The sequence below is a fragment of the Delphinapterus leucas genome, chromosome 11 (genome assembly GCF_059928025.1).
Source record: "Delphinapterus leucas isolate spDelLeu-1000000601 "Yukka" chromosome 11, BTC_Dleu_Yukka2, whole genome shotgun sequence".
NCBI lineage: Eukaryota > Metazoa > Chordata > Mammalia > Artiodactyla > Monodontidae > Delphinapterus > Delphinapterus leucas.
The window spans coordinates 97456729-97477500 of record NC_143139.1 but is presented as its reverse complement, the minus strand read 5'-3'; the positions used below and the strand labels follow the sequence as shown (position 1 = coordinate 97477500).

Sequence of the window (20772 nt, the reverse complement as noted above, 5' to 3'; positions counted from 1 at the left end):
CTGGTGGGTCTGGGCAGGTCTGGGTTAGATGTCTGTGCACCCGCCCCACTAGGTCACAAGTCACAGGTCAGACAAGGCACATGTCCTGCCTGGGCCTTTGTCCCCTCATCTGTACAAGGGGAATAGTGCATCTTCCAGAGGCCTTTCCAAGCTGCCGTGTAGATCCAAGTGTGATGGTGGACACAGGATTGGAACCACAAGGCAAGACTTGAACGTGGAATAATAAAGGCAGAGCCAGGGCTTCCCTGCAAATTCCAGCTGTCCGGGCTCCTACAAGGGTTGGGAAGTGAGGCGTGTAGGAGGGCCTGAAGCCCCTGAGAAAGAACTCTGTCTGAGAGGGAAAGGGGCAGGTCGCAGTCCTGGTCCGAGGGCACAGGGCAGGGTCAGGGGGAGCATGTTCCGCCCACGCCAAGGACTCCTGCCGCATCCCGGGCAAGGGGCCAGAGTCCTCCGTGGCAGCTGGTGGCCGTGCGGGGACCACGGGGATCTGGAAGGCAGTGAGCAGGGTCCTTCTCCACGGGGGAGAGTTGATGGAACATCAGATGGACAGAGGCACTGAGCTGGGTCCAACATGCAAGAGAGAGAGTGGCAGAGGCTGGGTCACCGGCCCAGCAGGGCTGGCCCCTCTAGAGCCCGTCAAGAAGAAGAAACCAAGGTTGTCACAGGTGCCAATGCTCCCAAGCAGGTGAGACACACCCCTGGGGATGTCCAGACCAGGTGGAAGCAAACCTCAGAGTGAGGGGCTAAGACCTCCACTGCTCGTCCCGTGCTTTGTCCCCAAGTCTTCCCCCGACTGGAAAATGAGGGTTACAACTGTTGCTATTATTCTTTCTCATCATGAACACTACTGACAGGGCACACAGAACGTAAATGTCAGAGTGAGAACGAGACACCCGGGCTGGGTTCCCCCGCCTCGTAGCCCTGCCTTTGATGCGCTCACCCTCTAAGCCCGCATCCCCACAGCGTGGTCCAGGGTGCAGAAAGCCAAACAGCTTTGGGAAACGTTGGCTTCGACAAAGTTATATGGAAATCCCCCACTGCAGGACTTCTCAGAGCCTTGAATATGTTTTGGTGTGTCATGAGCCTTCAAGACTGTGCATGTTTTCCCAGGTGACTTGACCATAGGATCCATTTGTCACATAGCAGCTCACAGGACCAGTGTCTTGGAAAGACTTCCTTCACTTATTTAAAAAATATTTATTGGGCTTCCTTGGTGGCGCAGTGGTTGAGAATCCGCCTGCCGATGCAGGGGATGCGGGTTCATGCCCCGGTCCAGGAAGATCCCACGTGCCACTGAGCGGCTGGGCCCGTGAGCCACGGCCGCTGAGCCTGCGCGTCCGGAGGCTGTGCTCCTCAACGGGAGAGGCCACAACAGTGAGAGGCCCACGTACCGCAAAAAATAAATAAATAAATAAAAATTATTGAGCATCTACTATGCGCTGGCCACGCAACAGGGGCAAACCCAGACCCACTGCCTGCCCTCGTGGAATGTGAGAATTGCTGCCATCAACTAGGGCGGTGATCGCACTTGTTTCTTGGGTCACACTCCTCGGTGATGCCCAGTCTGACCAGGAGCAGCTGCCCCAGGCTCCAGCCTGATCCCACCACGCTCCACCCAAAGCATCATTTTTCTTCCGCGCACAGTTTGAGATAATGAAAGTATGGAGTTGAGAGAAGGTTACGACCCAGAAGGATGCATTCAAATCGTCCCGGGGAGAAGTAATTGCATGTAGGAGGAAGCCAGAGATTCTTGGCCCCGTGCTTTCATTTCTGCAGAGAAAATGACCGCCTCTCTCCTCCACCCCCGACGCCTCTTCCCTCAGGGAACGGCAACCTCACGTAGAAGCCGTCAGCAAAGAAGGTCTGATAAGGAGCAATTCAATGGCCAGAGGTCACGCTGCAGAGAAAACAATTCCTCGGAAAGGCCGCTGTTCCTGCGCTCTTCTGCTAATGACTTCCTCGGCATTTTTATTACACATTCCTATGGCTGAGGTTTCCTACAATAGTCCATACAAACGCATCCTTGGGGTCTGAGCTGAGAGACTGCTTCTTTTCCTCCACATAGATTGTGGCTCATCTTTGGAAGCCGGTCCTGAAGCCGGTCCTGAAGCCGGTGGAGTTGGCAGGCTGCCTGCACACAGGGGCCTTGGAAGTTGGGACGTTTGTCCCTGGCTTGTAACTAACTAGGGGTTGGAGGTGAGCAAATAGTGATCACACCTTGACATCCCATTACTCAGGTGTGACATCCCCAACACCTGAGTAACAGAGAGGGGACCCCTGTGCTGCTCTGAGCCCCTCGTCCCCAGGGGGCCCGCGTGTGACCTGCCCGTCTCCATCCTCCCACCCTTACCACACATGGGCCTCCTGCCTTGTGGATGAAGGTCAGTGCCACGGTCTCAGCCTCACTCTGACCCACCTAAGCCCCCCGTCCCCGCAGCTCCAGGCGAGCCTTTTTCTGGGCCCACCACCCCGCCCCCATCTCCCATGGGGCTCCCCCTGGCTCCCCCGGAAGGACGCAAGGAGGCGGCTCTCACTTTGGAGACGGACGAGCCTGGATGCCAGTCTGACCTCGGCCCTAACTAGTGGTGTGCTCCTGACCAGCTCTCTCTGAACTCAGTTTCCCCAGAGCAAAATGGGGATGGGGAATAGTTCCTACTCAGAGGCCCGATGTGGGGAGGAATTAGCAAGTTCATCCAGGGAGGCAAGCGCCTCCCCGGGCCCAGTTCTGCATCGTCTCTGCACCACACAGCACAGGGCTCTCCCGCCTCCGCACCAAGGCCGCAGGGCCTCCTCTGGCCAAGAGGATGAAGAGGAAGTGACAGCACCCCAGGTCTGAGCCTGCACCTTGTGTGTTCTGCTTTGTCTCTGTGTCCCTGCGGTTGCCGTGAAAAAACCACGCCAGGCTCACTGCCAGTCCCAGCAGGAGGACGAGAAGCACGTGGTACAGAGCTGGACCGCCCCAGTGACCCCAGCCTAGATGGCCTGACGCCCAGCCCATCCCTGGGGAAGGTCTGGAGATGCCAGAGGCCCAGGCCGAGTAAGGAGCAAAGGCGGGCAGTGAGGCTGCGGCTGGGGGTCAGGCAGGCTGGGAAGGCGGGCCTGGAACATTCGGCAGGGGACCGAGTAGGTCAGGCTTGCGGCCAGAAGCAGGGACAGACAGGGCTGCGGATATGTGGGGGCCAGGCAGAGATCGAAACTGGAACTGGACCAGGGTCAAGGGTGTATAGGCTCACCCCCCAACCCCAGGCAGGCCTTGAGGTTTGAACCAGCCCCAGGGCCATGGGCACATCAAAGGGGACCAAAATCTTTCCTTTTCCCAGAAACTCCCCAAGGCTGGCACTGGGAACCAGCACCCAGCCCTGCCTGGTGTCCCCTCTCTGTGGAGGGGTGAAAGGGTGCCCTCCTACCCTGGGTTGCCGCTGAGCCGTCCCTGGGACCCTGGTGCAGACAGAGAGAAGCTGGCCACCCGGGGTCCTGGGCGGGTCTGGGGGACCAGGGACCACATACCCCTGTGGTCTGAGGGGTGGCAGGGCAGGGGCTGTGAGCACATTTTAGGGGCAAAAAGCCTGAGGTGCAGGCAGAGACCAGAGCCCTCCGCCTGGACTAATGCAGCCATCTCCCAATCAGCCCCCCAGACTCCAGGGTCCACATGGGAACTCCTGACCCCCACAAGGCCAGAAGCCCTGCCACATCCGAGCCTTGGCTGACTCTGTTCCCTTCCCCTGGGGGTGCCCTCCCTAGTTAACGCTGCGAACCAAGCCCTAGACAATTTCATGGCCACCTCTCACGCAAGGCCTCTCCTGACTGCTGCAGATCCTGCTAGCCACGCTTTCTTTCAGGTCCTGCACCGGCCCACCCACCATGAGCCAAGGCACTTCATCACAGCCCTAGAATACCATACATCACTGAGAGTCCAGCGGGTGGAGAGTGAGCGGTCCTCAAAAGCAGGAGCTGTGTTGGATTGTCTTTATGGCCCACGGGGCCTGATGCCAAGAGGACCTCAGAAAATGATGGATCCGGTGCATGGGTGAATGGGTGGGCAGACAGGTAGATGGATGGATGGGCAGGTGGATGGATGGATGGATGGAAGGATAGATGGTCAGGTAGATGGATGGATGGATGAGCAGGTGGATGCGTGGATGGATGGATGGATGGATGGATGGATAGATGATCAGGTGGATGGATGGATGAGCAGGTGGATGCATGGATGGATGGATGGATGGATGGATGGATAGATAGATGGGCAGGTGGATGGGTGGGTGGATGGGTAGGTGGATGCATGGATGGATGGGCAGGTGGATGGGTGGGTGGATGGATGGATGGATGGGCAGGTGGATGCATGGATGGATGGGCAGGTGGATGGATGGGTGGATGGATGGATAGATGGATGGATGGATGGATAGATGGATGGATGGGCAGGTGGATGGATGGGTGGATGGATGGATGGATGGGCAGGTGGATGGATGGGTGGATGGATGGATGGGTGGATGATGGATGGGCAGGTGGATGGATGGGTGGATAGATGGATGGACGGATGGATGGGTGGATGGGCAGGTGGATGGATGGATGGATTGATGGATGGGTGGATAGATGGATGGACGGATGGATGGATGGATGGGCAGGTGGATGGGTGGATGGATGGATGGATGGATGGGCAGGTGGATGGATGGATGGATGTGCAGGCAGGTGAATGGGTGGATGAATTGCGTGGATGAGTGAATGAATAAGTCAGTGGATAGGTGTGAGGGTCTATGGGTGAGGCTGGTGGATGGATGGGCAGACGTATGGACAAACAAAGTTTCCCATCACCCTTACTTCACCTGGAAGTGAATAAATAATGACTGATCATGCCAATTCCCTAGATCTGTCTACCTAGAGGTAGACCCCTGAGGAAAATCTTTGGAAAACTTACCATTTCCGCAGGAGATTTGGGAGTGAGATAGAATTCCTTCAAGTGCAGGAAGAAGCCTTCCAGTTGTCCAATCAGCAAGAGTAAGATGACTCCATCTGCAAACTACAAAGGAGGGAATGGGAGGCAGATAGCCTGGAGGATCCCCTCTGCCTTTTACAGGCTGTGTGACCCTACGGAAGTCACACAAGCTCTCTGAGCCTCAGGTTCCTTTTTGAGAAACGGGGACGACACCCTGACCTCACAGAGTTGTTGTAAACAGCAGCAGGTATAAAGCAGTTATTGGTTGCCTAGCACAGAGCATGTGCTCAATAAAATGAGCTATCTTCACATTTTCTGTAAAATAGCTTCAAATCATTTTTTAAACCACATACTGTTCCATGAGCTACAGAAGCCCAGGCGAAAACAGAGTTAAGTGTAAAATAATTCCATCAGGAAAAGGCAGGGAACAGCACACCGGGCTCATTTTGCTGGCTGCCACATTTGTATTGGTCTGCTTTGTCTGTATGTTCAGAGATAAAGCTGTCACCCTAGCACCAGCACATCATATGCTAATATAATCGTATTCAATCTCTTCAAAGACACAAAACACAAGATTGAATGTCGGAGGAAAAGCCACCACGCGAAGACCTTAATGGAATTTCCTCATATTAGGTCTGTTCTGATGCTATTAGTTTGGCATATTCCCTGGTAATACCACCAAAATACCAGGGACTTTAATATCCCCTTTTATCCAGCAGTCGAAATACCATCCTCACATGTGCCATTATTCTGCAAATGTCATTATTTTACCAAGGGAGAGATAAAGATGAAACGGGTAGAATGTAACCCTAAGAAATCATCTTGTTTATTCCCACATAAAATACAATAAAACCACAAATGTATTGTTTATTACCCATAGACAGTGCGTCAGGTAATACACAAAACACCTGGATGCTCATCATCTCATTTCTTACTCACAGTTCTCTGAGGTTGGTATCCCTGCACCCATTTTAAAAAAAGAGGAGCCTGAGGTTGAGAGAAGTCCAGGTCCAAAGCCACACAGCTAAGGTGGAGGAGGTGTCCTCAGAGCCCAGGAGCAACACGTGCCCATCTGCTATCTCCACCCTGCAGTGTCACCACACCACGTCACACACAGACTTCTCACGTGGCCGCCGTGCGAGGTGGTGATGGAGCACAAACTCTGGCCTCAGCAACCTGGGTTCAAATCCCAGGTCCACCAGTTAATCACTGTGTGACCTTGGACAAGTTAATTAACCTCCCTGGGCTTAATGTCCTCATCTGTAAAGTGGGATAGTATCAGTTCCCACCTGAAGAGTTTGTTGGGAGGAGTCAGTGAGTTAATGTACGCAAAGCACTTTGCTCCGGGCCGGGCACATGGTGAGGGCTGTATCGGCTTTAGCTACCAGGCACAGGGGTATATCTACCCCGTTCCCCGCTGGCTAATGTCAGGCTGTGCCTGAGACATCAGCAGCTCCAGTGACCAGACCTGACCTCACCACCTGCCCCCAGTCATGCTGTGTGAGCAAAACCCACGTGGCCCGACCCCTGCACCACCACGCCCAGTTAATGCGCCCAGGGTGCAGCAGGCTCCATTGCTGCCCTGAAGGCCCTGCGCCGGCAATTAGCTTCACAGCTTCTCTGCGCCCCACTGTGTTGAGGGAAACCACAGGGCACAGAATCCTCGTGGGAGGCCACGACCCACTGGGGAAGGCTGACCTCCTAAGACTCTGTTCCTGCCCCAGAACAGTGGGCTGGGCAACTCAGGGAGTCCGCAGACACGGGGCTGTGTCGGCACCTACAACCCCTCCTGGCACACAGCACAACCTGATAAACGCTGCGAGAGAATGCAGTTAGGGGAACCTCACGTGCTTTGAGTCTTGGGGTTGGATAGACCAAGATTAATTTTGAAAAAAGCTGAAAAGTGGTTATTTTACAATGAAAAGTAATAACAGCGTAGACAAACCCCGAGATCCCCACTTCACAGGATCCCCGTCGTGCCCCTGATTGGCAATACCGCCTACCGGCAACATCCCCATTGGAGAGGAGGACCCCAAGGTTCCAAGAGGTGACACACGCCAGGCCACATAGGATGGGCCCAGGCTCCCAGTGCCCTGTGGAACCCCCTCCCCATGCCCCTTCCCTGCCCCAGACCCTGCAGTTGAGTCCCTACCTGGGTGTCCAGATTCTGCACAGACAGGCCCAGGCGGTCCAGCTTCTGGTTGACGAAGTTCACTATGGCCTACCCAGGGAAGAACAAAGGCCCCAGGTCCCCAGCTCGGGTTTGCGATCTTCCCACTTGGGGTCACAAAAAGACCCCCGCGCGGCACCCGGCGCACAGCAGGTGCAGAGTGAGGACCTGATTCCTTTCCCTTTGCCCCACCCCCACCCCCAGACTCAAGGCGGGTGGGCGGTGGGTGGGCGGGTGGCAGGAGGTACTCTTGGAACTTTGACCTCTCTTACCTCTTTCACAGCGTTCACTTTCTCCGGAGCCAGCTTAAATAATTCATCAAAGACGTCCTCTGCAGACAGATCCATTAAACACCTCATTACGATGCTATTATCTTTGGGCCAAACAGGGACTTTTTTCCACCAAAGTTTCTCAGAATAACCAGTCTCGAGGGAGATGTAGTTTTATCTCATGGTTCTTGAATTAAAGAACAGGTCTGGGTCAGAGTCACTGCTCCCCTGGCTGTGTGGCCTGGAGAGAATCGCCTGCCCTCTCTGTGCCTTGTTTTCCTCCTCCGTAAAGTACGGCTGATAATAACCACTAGGTGGGATGACTGTAAACATCCAGTCTGGGGGCAGATAACACACTTGTGATGGTGGCTGGGCACAGAGTAGGACTTAAATAAATGGTCACCTTTCCTGCCGCGGACACCATCCCTTCCTCTGGGAACCTGCCCTGCCTCCTGCTGGTTCCCTGCTCCACCCACAAGCCCACGGGAACGGCCATAGGTGGCTGAGCAGGGACCAGCCCCGCACTGACTCTTGGCCCTGCGGTCCCCTCCGCAGCGTTTGTGGATCGGCAGAATAAGGGCGCCCAGCGCTCCCAGAGAGTCTGAACTTTGCTGCAGTGCACAAAAGACCAGCGCCCTCAGTAGCTGAGTCATGCCCATGGAGCTGCACCTTAGCAGCTCCGGCCACGGGTCCAGCCTCAGAGGTGCCAAGTCCTCAGACTAATGTCCTTTTCCCACAAGCTGCATTCCTACTTTTCTCAGCTATTCAGCTCTTCACCTTCCCCTGGGGAGAGTGCTCCACAGGCACTGAATACCCAAACCGAGTAGAAGAATTTCCCTCTTGATTCTGCCAATAGCTGCTGTGTGACTCTGAACGAGTCACTTCCCCTCTCTGGGCCTCAGTTCCCTCATTCGTGAAGGGGGAAAAGTAGCACCAGATAGCATCATGCACGTTAAAATGCCCCATAAACCAATAAACATGGTGGAAACACCTGTGGTCCCTCCCAGACCCCTTGGCCTGTGGTCAGTGAAATTGTGTCCCTGAAGGAGCCAGGAATTCAGAGGCCAATGTGCACGCGGATGTCACAGGCCAGAACAGGATGGACGTGCTAGAAATGGTTTTAAGGAAGCCCTTTTCCATGGCCCTGACCCTCACTGTGTGACTCAGCCTCATGCAGCCCCCTAACAAACACTGCTCCCCGGGCAACCCGTGTCCTCCGGCTGCCCCTCCACACACGCACACACAGCCATCCGACCAGCCTCCCTCGTGCCTCCCCTCTCCTCCCTTTCCCCACTCAACCTTTCTCAGCCCCTGTTCTCAGAAGCCCCTCGCAGGTCACTATTTCCTCCTCGGCAGGTGAGAATCCCTTGCCCATACAGCTCTTTGTCCCAAGTGGGTAAGGTTCAAGGAGGAAAAATAATGTGAAGATGAATGGATGGGTTGGTAGATGGATGGATGGATGGATGGATGGATGGATGGATGGGTGGGTGAATGTACGGATGAATAGATGAATGGATTGGTATATGGATGGATAGATGGATTGGTATAAGGATGGATGGATGACCAACTGGCCAGGCAGACTGACTAAGGAATGAATGAATGAAGAAGGAAGGCTGGGTTAATCACTTGATTGGTGAAGAGCTCTGTCACAAAAGTAGCAGCTAAATTAGTGAACAATCACTATTAAGCACTTACTCTGTGCTAAGCACATTCACAAGGTATCTCTTCCCCCTCACCACCGTTCTAAGAGGTGGGTGCCATTATTAATCCCATTTTACAGATGAGGAAACTGAGGCACAGACCGGTTCAGACACTTGCCCAAGTTCACGTGGCTAATAAATGGGGGAATTCGTGTTTGAACCCAGGTTGCCTGGCTCCAGAGCCCACACACTGAACACTCCATAGTTGCTGCTGATGGGAATTATAAATCTCTCTACCCATATGAGCGGTATCCTAAGAAGGAGCAGCCAGATCCATGGACGGACAGACAGAAGGAGGGACAAACGGACAAGAGGGCTCGAGATACACACAGCGGACCACAAAGGAACCGTGAGCACACCCAATGATCAACCTGTCATCATGACACGTTTGTCTCCACACGTATCCAGCAGGAAAAGATTCCCTAAATTAGGAAAGTACTCACTCGAAGGTTGGTCCTTGTCTGTGCTACAGGGAAAATCGTAGGGGGGAAAAAAGGAAACACATGGTTAAAAAACCATCCTCAAACCTGTAATCTCTTCATATGACAAGACCCGGCAGTGGGAAGGCTGACAAAGAAACTGGACAGCTGCTTTCTCCTGGCAGCTCTGTAAGCAGGCAGGGCCCTCGTGAAAAGCAAATGGCAAACGAGGTTCAAACCTTACCCTGAGGCTCCCACACCTAGAAGTGTCTGGATTGTGTCCTTTTCGTGGTTGCTGTTTTAGTTTGCGGGGGGCATATTACACACACAATAAAAACACACACATCCTAACTTTAGAGCTGGTGCATGTTTACACATGCACACGTGTGTGTAATCACCACCCCCAACAAGGCACAGAACTTTCCTAGCACCCCCAATGTGCCCCCCCATCCCATTACACCCCACAAAGGTTACCACTGCTCTGATCTGTCTTGTCGGCCTTTCATTTTGTCTGTTCGTCTATGGAATGAAATCGTATGTACTCTCTAGTGTCTGGCTTCTTTCACTCCCTTTTTATTGTTTTTGAGTGGTTTTTCTTTGACTTTGTTGCTAAATTCTCCGCCCCAGCACACCTCCTAGAAGCAAGGTTCTGGGCCCCAAGTAGGCCGAACTCTCCCTGGAGAGCCGGGCGGCCCCTCTGTCCGTGGCCCTGGGGGGTGGAAAGGGCAGCCTGAGACCCAGGGCTCAGCACGGGGGCAGCTGCCAGGAGGGGCACACGTCCCTGTGCTGCCCTCACAGACATTTCCGAGCTCATCAGAGGCTGAGAAGGGTGATTTTAGGGCTATGAAGGGAGAAGGGGTGCAGCGCCCGTGACCGCTAACTGCACCCTCCCTCTCAAGTTCCCCAAACACGGAGCCTGAAGCTTCAGCCTTGACAGGGCCCCGTGCAGAGCCGCTCAGCGGCTGGGTGACAGGGAGGTCATTTAGCCTCCCAGAGTCGGGGTGGGGCTGTGGTGGTTCGAGGGGGGGACAAGCCCTCCTCCCAGGGTGACCTTGGGAGGGTAAATGGGCCGACGAGTGCACGGGCCCCGCTGGCAGGAGGGACAAGCAGCGGTCTGCTTCCTCCGCCCTTGGCCATGCTCGGCTCACCGCCTGGACCACAGACCTTACCGTCATCGACTGGCAGAGTTTTGAGCCCTTCCCCCCACCCCATCCGCAGTGAACACCCAGGAGCCGTAGACCGGAAGGACCTCAGGGCTGGGGGCGTACAGGAGGGGGAAGGTCCCCTCACCTACATCACCTATAACTCTCACAGCAGCCCCAACAAGTAGGCACGGGTCCCCCTTTATCAGAGGCGTGAAGAAGCTCAGAGAGGGGGAGTGACTTGCCCAAGGGAACACAGCTCAGACATGGCTGATCTGGGATTTCAGTCCAGGTGGGGCTGGCTGCCCAGCCTGTGAGCAGAAGAGAACTGAACTCACCCAGCTGGGGTTGCTGAGGATAAAATGGGTTAAGGGAGCTGAAACAGCCCAGTGCCCTGCACACAGTAGGCCTTCAGTAAGTGTTAGACCGGAAAGGAGAATCCACAACTTTCCTTCAAAAGGAGCCCACTCTCAGACCAAAACAGGAAAGACCTTTGGCCCAGACCGAGGTGGGCTGCGAAGTGGGGATGCCAGCCAGCCACGTGTGGCAGGGTCTGGAGAAATACCTCCCGGCAGGGAGAGCCAGGGCCCGTCCGCAGCTCTTGCAACTTTGCAAAGATGAGAAACATTCTGCCTGTACCCAGTCAAGATTCTACAATTCACAGGGCAGAACAAGCATCCCAGGGGCCTGCAGCAGGGCTGGGCTCCCACCCAGGGAACGGGGCAGGGACCTGGGCAGGTGCCCGGAAGTGTGAGCCTACAGGTGGCAGGAGGGAGGGACCCTTGGCTGAGGCCAGTTACAATCTCCAACGAAAGGGAGTCCAGGAATGCAAGACGGCCATGTCTCCCTGGAGAGACAACGCAGCTGGGGTGCTGGAGGGCTTGGGTCGGGGATACGAGGTACATGTATGGTTTCCTTTACCACCCAGGCAGTCAGGAGTTTAGTCCATAGGCCAGCCTGGTCCCGCACTGCTAAGGCCCTTCTAAAGGTTGAACTGCGGCCTGCAGTTCAGAGACGCCTAATGGGACCCCCTGCTTCTCCCAGACCCCAGGACTCTGCGGCTCTCTTGTTGCAGAGCGCACGTGCCCGGCCCTCGTCCCGATGTGAGTGTTTCCAGCTCTGCCATGAAGCACATGCTGTGCAGGTGGGTGTCGAGGCAGAGGGGAGAGCTCATTGGCTGATCGACCTCTGGTGTCCTGCGTGCGAGGACAGGCGAAAGGCCGACAGCTGGCTGACCCGGGCACTCCAGGTCCCAGCCCCACCCCGTACACAGTAGGTGCTCACTAAGCGCTGGTGGTATGAGTGAGCCCTCTGTGTCCTTGCCTCCTGGCACCGGTTGTAAGTTTCATGCCCAGCTGCAGAATCTTCCCGCCACCGATGAAGGTAAGGCTTCCTGGCAGCACCCGGCTCCGGGTGTTAGGAAACCAGCCTGGGGTTGGGGTCCAGACACCCCAGTTTCCGGGTCCCTCCTGGCCCCCAGTGCCTGCAGTGTGACCTCATGACCGAGGGCCAGAGCCCTTTCTGCCCCCAGCTCTTCCTGTGTTGCCGGGCTTTGCGGAGGGTGGAGGGTGAGCCCTGTGAGGGCCAATGCAGGCCCCGCAGCAATTAGAGCGGTGGGCAGAGTGAGGGCCCCTCCCAAGAAGGTCAGGCAGGTCTGCCCCGCCCCCGGCCCCAGGCTCCGCCCCTGGTCCCTCCCTCACCCGCACTCAGTGAGTTGCTCCACCGACATCTCCGATTTCAGGCCACTCTTGGTGCTCTAGGAAAGAGAAAAGGGGACGGAAAGGGGGAACCACAGAAAATTCTAGGACCACGCCTGCCACCAGAGGCGACTGTAGTGGCCAAAGCAGCCCCAAGGGACCCAGTTTACTCTGCCTCATCCACTCCTCAAGGGGGCCTCCTGGGCAGCCCTCACCACTGGGGCCAGCTTAATTGTCCCTCTTCCCACAGGCCTTGAGCCCCGCGAGGATGGGGACCGCGTCTGCCTCGTTCCCCAGGTATCCCCAAAGTCTGCCCAGTGACTGGCTCACAGGGTATCAATGGACCCGTGTTCATCTGAATAACAAATGAATGAGTGGGTGAATGAATGAATGAGTGAGTGAATGAATGAGTGGGTGAATGCATGAAGGAATGAAGTCACCTCTGATTTACATACGTGTAGACAAAGCCATGACACTGCTCAGTGGAGAATTCAAGTCAACTGTTTTGAGCAAGTAAGAGAGCATTCTCCTGAGTTTGGCTGGACTCAGGGTGTTCTGTCGGGTGGGTTAAAGGGAAGCCGGCTGCTCCCCAGGTACCCAGGGGCTGGGGGAGGGGAGAGCGGAGAGCGGAAGCAGGTGGGGCCTGTTTCTGGTGCCCGGGGTCTGTCTGAGAGAGAAGGCATGGACTCCCGGGGCATCAGCTACAGCAGAAGTCCTGCACGTGCTAGACAGGGAGCACCCCGTGGGTGGAGAAACCCAGAAAGGTCCCTGGAACCTTCATCACAGCCATCTGTCGAGGAATGAGACCATCACGGTGAGAGGGCAGTGGCTGTGGCCCAGTGGTGTGAAGACTCCAGAAAGGCCGTGAACAGATGGTCACTTATGGCCCATGTGGTTGCCGTCAGCCAGGACCTCCGTGATGCCTCAGGTAGGTGCCGTCTGCTGAGTAAGTGGGGCTGGCCGGCCCACACAGACCTCCTCGTGGCCTCACTGGCCTCAGTACCTCCCGCCCACAGCTCCAGCCCAACCCCCCACTGCTGTCCTGGTGGGATCTGGTGTTTCTCATGGCTCCCTGGAACTCACCCCAGTTCAGCCCCCGCCCCGTGCAGCAGGCCCCCATCCAGGGTGTGGCGATACGGCCCCGAGATGTTCAGCCAGCAGGCAGGCATCCTCCGGCACCCTGAGCCTTACCTCCATGATGATCACCTCCACCTTGACATTGGTCGGGAGGGACAGGTCCGGCTGGAAGCACTTGGCCAGGGCCACGAGGAGATGCAGGGTGGCCAGCAGGTCCTTGTTGTAGATGCCTGGGAGGGGAGGGGGCACAAGGTCAGAGCCCTGGGGGACGACCAAACCTGGGGCCAGGTGGTGGGTTCCTTATCGTCACAACCACCCTCTACAGGCCAAGGAGCTCTGTGTCCAGCCTTCAGGAGAGCAGAGGTCCGGAGACCTACACTTGGAACCTAAAAAGAGTCACACTTTGCCCCAGTCATCCCTCTTCTGCAAGTACAGCCCAAGGGCACAATCTACCCTGTGGACGGGGATTTTAACACACAGATGTTCACTGCAGTGCTGTTTAAACAGCTAGATGTCCTACAGCAGGGCCCTGGGTGAACAAATTGTTAGATTTAAGCTGAATTCGACCTGATTCGGGGCCAACATTACAAACATCAATTATTGAATGTGAGACTTGCAGTGGCGAAGGTAGTGGCAGGGGACCCAACAAAAACCGGGTTTGAAAACTGTTACATCCTCACCACCCGACCTTGGTGAAGCTATTCAGTGTCTCTTGGCCTCGGTTTTCTCATCTGGAAAATGGGGAAGATGTAGAGGTTGGAATGGCAGGAAATCATACCAAATGGTCAACGGGGTGGGGCTTTGCACACTCTCATTTCTTATGAGCAGGCACTGCAGATGCAACTTAGCTAAATTAATGAAGCAGGACGGTTAGTGCCCCTCTGACGAGGTAGATGAGGGCGCGTGTGTGATGCTCGGAACGCAGTAAGCAGTGGCCGCGTTATGGACAAGGCTGCGCTTTATCACCCTTGTTCTGTGCTTCAAGGCAGCACCCCCCACAGCCCGAGTAGAAGGCTGGGGCTCTGCCCCCCCACCCTCCCTGACACCAGCCCCACGCACTCTCCACGCTCCACCGGGCCTGCGGCTCCTCCACCTGCAGGCTCTGGCCGGCGGCCTCCAGGACCACGGCGAGCTTGTGTCTCTGGCTAGCCGCGGTCAAGGCGATTTCCTCCACGTCCAGCTTGACTCCAGTCAGCTTCTCTGAGGGCAGGGGAAGGAGTAAGAGGGAGAGAGAGGGTGGGAACAGCTGGCCGGGGGGACAGTTGGGGCCCCTGCGGGGGACCCACAGCTAGTCTGCTTCCTCCAGGGAGGCAGGGTGCTGCCCTTCCTCATGGGCCACGCAGGCTGCATGATGGGGTGAGCTCGGCCCCGGGCCGACCTCACGTTGACCATTCCTGTGCCCCCCACCCCCAGCCTTCCACACATCAACGCGTTCCTCATTCCTGTGGGGCAGGGTGACCCAGTGGTTAAAGCCGAGACCCCTGGCTCCCCTACTTTCTTCACGGTGAGACCTTGGACAAGGTACCAGGCCTCCCAGAGCTCAGTTTCCTGGTCTGTAAAACGGGCATAGTCACAGGACAGAGTTGTTCTGCGGATTAACTGCACCTGCTCCGTGGCAAGGGCTCAGGAAGCCGTAGCTCATGGGACTGTCCTGCAGCCAATCTGCCAAGGGCACCGCAGAGGGCACTGGGCAGGCCCCAGGCTGGCCCAAGGGGAGTCGGGACCACCCAGCCCTCCGGGACTGCCCAGCTTTGGAAGCAGCCACTTACGGAAAAGGTGGTGCAGGATGAGTCCGTCGAAAATATCCTCCTCCAGGCTGCGGACCACGATGTGCTCGGGCAGAAGCTCAGCATTGATCCACTCCATCAGCACCTGTGGGCCCCGAGTGACAGCTGGCCCGGGGCCACTCCTCACCCGGCCTCTCACCAGGCTCAGCTCTGCCCTCCTCCCACCAGCCAACTCCTACCCGTCCTTCAAGGCCAGGAAAAGCATCACCTCCTCTGGGAAGCCTGCCCTGATCTCCCAGGCTGAGTCAGGGGCCTGCTCCGGGCTCCCGAAGACCTGACCACTACGGGCTATTGTTTGTTCTGTGTAAGGTTTTGGTAATACATGGGCGCTGGTGTCCCACCCCCTCCCGCAAACTGCAGCAAAGGCCGAGGGCTGTCCCTGGAAGTCAGAAGTGCAGAGAAGCAGCCCCCCATCCCTTTAAGGGAGCAGCCCGAGCTACACGGGACTTGGTGGATAAACACCCCAGCTCCTCTGCCCCAGCAGGAAGACTCCAAGGTGCCCGTTCCATACTGGCTCCCAAAGGTTCCCAGCCGGCTTGAGCTCCGACAACCATCACCTGCTCCATCACCCACCCTGGGTGTCTCCTTCCCACCTGTCTTACGTCCCTGCTCCCCTTCCTTGTCTCCTGCGATTACCTCCCAACTCAATATTTGCACCTGAATCTTTAGTTCAGGATCAGCTTCTGGAGGAACCCAGACTAAGATGAAGTGTCAGCGCGCCGCCAGGTTTTCCTCTGTGTCCCAGGGCGCAGCAGAGGGAAAAGGAGATGGGGGGATGGACAGAATGGGAGGGAAGAAGAAAAGGATGGAGAATGGGCCACAAATCCTCTAGGGGGTCAAATGTGGTGCAGGCCAGGAGGCCTCCTTGGAGGAGGCAACAGAAAGGCCCCACGGAGACTACAGAAGTAGGGCAGAGGAAAGTGGAGGTCCCAAGCCTGTGTCCAGCTGGTCCTACAGCCGAGAAGAGTACCAAGAAGTGGGTGATGCATGCCTATACCTGCCCACATCGCCAGCTGTCCTCTGCCCTGGGCAGCTGAGCCAGAGAAGGAGCACGAGATTGGGGGCCAACAACCTGGGTCAAATCCCAGCTCTGTCGCTGGCCAGCTATGTGTCCCCCACAGGCCAGGTCACTTCTCCGAGCCTCACTATCTCTCCCTGGGATGCAGGTGGCACAGATCCCTCTCCGCTGCCGTGAAGTGTGCTGGGATCATGCACGTAAAGGCGCACGGTCGGCGCTCAATAAGTATCCCTTCACGCAGCCGCTCAGCACGTCCCCCAGGGGCCGGCGGGATCGCCACCCACCAGCCTGAGGGCGAGGAGGGGAGGGGGCGGGCTGCGGTCCCCACCCCAGGGAGCAAAAAGACTCCTCTAGAGAAAGAGGGTCAGAGAAGGATGCCACACCTTTTGCAGTTCTTCAAGTTTGGGATCCTTCCTGGAAGTGGGTGGCAGGAACTTCTTCTTTTCTCCTGGAAGCAGAGATGAGCATAGGTGCCTGGGGACCCTGCAGGCCGCCCCCAGAGCTGGCACCTAGACCACAAGAGGAAGTCGGTCGCGCTGCTTCACACGCACACACACACATGCACACACACGTGCGTACAAGTTCACTCACACACACGTCCACACGCACAGATGCACAGACACATGCACACACACACACAGACACATGCCGTCATAAACACACAGACACACACACACACACACCCTGAGCACCAAACATCCAAAGAGATTGATTCCCCGGACACACCTCATCTTCTGTACCTCTCTTCCTTTGCCCATGCTCTTCCAGCCTCCCCCCAATGCCCTTCCCCCCCACATTTCCCTCATGAACACCAGCTCATCCTCAGACACTGCAGCATCTGTATTTTGGGAACATACTTAAAGTCGGAAACTATTTCTTGTCTATCTGGAATTCACATTTAACTGGGCATCCTCTGTTTTACCTGGCAACTCTACTCACATATATAAGAAGGAGCCACGGCTCAGATGAGCCCAGATTCCCGGGCTCCAAGGGGCCAGGACAGAGTCCACCGGCATCTGTCTGGCTCCCCCGTATGGGCATGACACTGAGGCTGCCAGGCTCGTCCTATGAGCCCCAAGACCTGTTTCAGCATCTCCTGCAAGTTTAAGAACCTCAGAACCCACAAGGGTCAGGGCCAAAGGATGGGGTGGGACACTGAGCCACCAAGTGGGGCAGCCTTGCCCAAATCCACAAAATGCCTTGCCTCTGTGTTCACGTGGCCCAGCTGGAGACGTCTAGACGTTCTGAAAACCTCTGTGTACCACCCAGCCCCGTGTGTTCTGACGAGAGGAGGGCGGGCCCTTGACAGACGCTTGGGGAGAGAGCGAGCAAGCGTGTGAGTGGCTGTGGCCCTTCCCTGGAGCAGATTTCTTGCCACTCGGAATCGTACCATGTTCCAGCTCTGCCGGCCAGAATTCTAAGTATCTCTAAACCAACTCTAAAACAAAAAATAAATATTTTTTCAAATCACGAAGCCCCACCACCCGAACTGCAATTTTCCTTATGATGCTTTCCAACCTGAAACCACTTATAAACCGAGAGCGCCGGTTAACGGAGCCGGCCCCGCGGCCCTGGACTTGGTGCTCTGCTACGTTACTCCCTGTGCCTCAGTTTCCTTGTCCGTAAAAAGGAGGTAAAAACACCCATCCTCAGAGTAATAGGTGAGATGCTGTGTATAAGAAGTTCTCAGCACAGGCCCAGCCCAGAGTGGGCTCACACAGCAATCAGTATCCTGACTGGAGATGTGCGGTTATGTGGGAGACAGGGATAGCTCTGTGGAAGGTTCCAGAAGCAGGGGGTCAAGTATAAAGCAGGAGGCAGAGGCAGAGGCTGGACAGAACCGGTTGTCCAGCTGACAACTTAGCAAAGCAATGCAGTACCCAGCACGGCTTGTTTGGTTCTTACAATGCAGATCCCGCCCCCATCCCCCGCCCGCACGGTACCTTGTGAGAGTGTCCCCCTGGCCGCTTGGTCCACCCTCCCGGGGAGGTGCAGCAGGTTGTAGAGAGACTCCGGCTCCATCACTGCCTTGCCGGCCCTGGGGACGCAGGAAACAGGACATCACCCTCCGAGTCACTCTAAACTCGCTCTGTGTGTCGTTTCCTCCAGACCAGGAGGCGCAGGGAGAGAGAGGGTGGGAGCTGACTTTGGACGGACAAGTCACCGTGCTGCCTGGGCAAAGGGACGGGGCCCCTGGTGAGAGGGAAGCTCGGAGCCGATCCCTGCGGGACACAGGTGCGGAGAAAGGCAGCGACTGAGGTCTCGACCTGGGCAAAGGCTTGGCCGGGAGATGGGGTCCTTGGTCAGCCGCAGGGCGGCCAGCCCATGGCCCCACTACAGCACACGGGAAGCCCACCCACCCTGGGCAGTAGGACCAAGGGAGCAGCCCACTTCTCAGAGCTTCATGGATCTAGAAGACCCTCGGGCTGAGCTCCAGGGGGAAATCTGGGCGGGCCGCATGGAGCTGCTATGGTTGGTTGCGGTGAACACACCGATGGGTGACATCTGCAGACCAGGAGCTCCTGCGGGCGCGGGGTTGGGGGACGGCAGGCCTGTCCTCTCTGGGCCCCGCGCCTGAGTCGGGGTGACACAGAGGCACCGCAGACTGTGAGTGAGAGGACGGGACTGGGGTGCAGGCTGGGCTCTCAGGGGGTGGCTTGGCCCTGCCTGGCCCCAATTCTAAGCGAGGTTCTCCACAACGGGGCTTGTCACCCCGGCCTGTCGTGGTGGTTTGGGGATCTCTTTGCTCGCCAGGAAGGGCCAGCATTCCCAGAGCCCACAGGTACCCTTCTTCGTCCTTGCCGGGGGCAGGGGCCAGGCTCCCCCCGGGCCCGGCAGATTCAGAACCTCCTTCCTGGTCCCCTGGACTCACTTCCTCTCCTGCTCGGCTGAGGGCCCTGCCCTCCCACTTTCTCTCCTGCCCCTGGGTCTTCCCCAGCACCCCCAACCCCAAGCGGACATTTGGGGCAGGGCCCTCATGCAGCAGAAGCTGGTGGTCAGCTCCAGCTCCGGGGAGGCCTGGCTGGAGCGGCAGGGCGCAGAGCTGCGGAGACACGGAAGCATTCGCAGGGCTGTAGCCACCCTGTCACGCTGGCAGCCAGCCTGGGGACACTGGGGCACTGGCTCCGTCCTGCCCTAAAGTGTGGGAGCGGGGAGAACACAGCCACTGGGCCAACTCCATCCCCTGTATTCCCAAGCTTCCTTTTGGAGGGGATTCGGTTCACAGGGTGTGGCCAGAGAAGAGGAAAGAACTTGGCCTGGGGGTTGAGGGATTGGGTTCCAGGCTGGCACCTCCTCATTCTGGCTGTGTGACTTTGGGCAAATACCCTCCCCTCTCTGGTCCTGATATTTCCTTACAAGGAGGGGCTGGACTCGATGCTCGCCAAAGGCAACTGAGTGGACGCAGAGCTGGGAGCGGCCTCCAGCCATCAGCAGCCCCGGGCAGCCCCTTCCCTGACCTGGGCCTCTGTTTCTTCATCTGGAGACTGGGGCTTGCCTTTCTCTCCCCAACACATCGGATGAAGCTTAGGGGAGATGACAGGGTGGAAAGGGAGACTCTTGGCCTGGCTACACGAGAGGTGGGCCAGTGCCCTTCTGGCTGTCTGGGCCTCTGGGGCGGGAGGGACGGCCGCCTCTAAGCCTGGGTGGCGAGAGGGCTGCCTTGCAGGCTCCCTCCCGGTGGCGGCTCAGCTAAGCCTGTGCTCTCTGGGCTCCATTTCCACGAGGCCCCTCGGAGCCCTCCCTCCGTGTGAGCTCAGGCGGCCGAGCAGAAAGCCCCAGAGGCGAGGACTCACCTGGCTGCTTCCTCCACGCCAGGAAACGAAGACCACGGAGCGCAAACAGGTTCCGGGTTCCCTAGGTCGGCGGGGGCCCCTCAGGGGCAAGAAGCTCACTTCCTCCAGGGCCTGTGGCTTCTGCCGGGCCTGCTGGGCCGCGTCTGCAGGGAGCTTCCTCCTTGCCGGGGCCGTAGGGCCTGATGCTCTGAAAGCGAAGCCGCTGCAGCCCCACCGGAAAGCTCTGCCCCTGGGGCCCAGCCACACCTCCTTCTCTCCCTCTCGCCTCCCCGGTACGCAAACCAAGCCAGTTCCTGAGGCCAGAGGCTGGGAGTCGGCTTCCCCCAGGCCCACCATCAGCAGACTGTCAGCTCTAGCTCCCCGCCCCCAGCCTCTCTCCTGGACCACGCGGGAGCCTCTACTAGCTGGACTCGCGTTGCCAGCTCCACTCACACCCCACCTCCCACCCAGGAGTTGCTCTCCACAGGCGACCAGAGGACCCACTTCACATCCCAACTCACTCAAAAGCCGTCAGTGGCGTCCAACAGCTCTTAAAATGAAATCCACATAACTGATTCACTTTGTTATAAAGCAGAAACTGACACACCATTGTAAAGCAATTATACTCCAACAAAGATGTTAAAAAAAAAAAAAGAAATCCAGTCTGCCCAGCTCAGCCCCTAGGTCCCCATGTGACCCGCCAGCTACACCTCCATCCTCATCTCGTATCCTCTCCCGCCCTCACACCCTCCCAGCCACACTGACAACCTTTCTATTCCCTGAAAGTGCC

General features: G+C 57.0%; 1 protein-coding gene across 3 annotated transcripts in view; it reads right to left on the bottom strand.

Annotated features, from left to right (window-relative positions):
- The window catches only part of PARVG (parvin gamma), a 22126-nt gene extending 1951 nt beyond the window's left edge, over positions 1-20175 (bottom strand). Inside the window, exons 1-11 of one of the 3 annotated variants that reach the window (XM_022596773.3) lie at positions 20004-20175; positions 18153-18247; positions 16593-16657; positions 15174-15276; positions 14464-14604; positions 13519-13634; positions 12331-12386; positions 9513-9535; positions 7373-7431; positions 7083-7151; positions 4913-5014 (exon numbers count right to left, since the gene is read on the bottom strand). In XM_022596773.3, the coding sequence (XP_022452481.2) occupies positions 4913-5014; positions 7083-7151; positions 7373-7431; positions 9513-9535; positions 12331-12386; positions 13519-13634; positions 14464-14604; positions 15174-15276; positions 16593-16657; positions 18153-18231 (813 nt within the window). In that variant the 5' untranslated portion in view covers positions 18232-18247; positions 20004-20175. The remainder of the gene's footprint in view (positions 1-4912; positions 5015-7082; positions 7152-7372; positions 7432-9512; positions 9536-12330; positions 12387-13518; positions 13635-14463; positions 14605-15173; positions 15277-16592; positions 16658-18152; positions 18248-20003) is intronic. The other 2 variants (XM_022596772.3, XM_022596774.3) reach the window with 2 other exon arrangements.
- Between the last annotated feature and the right edge of the window lie 597 nt (positions 20176-20772).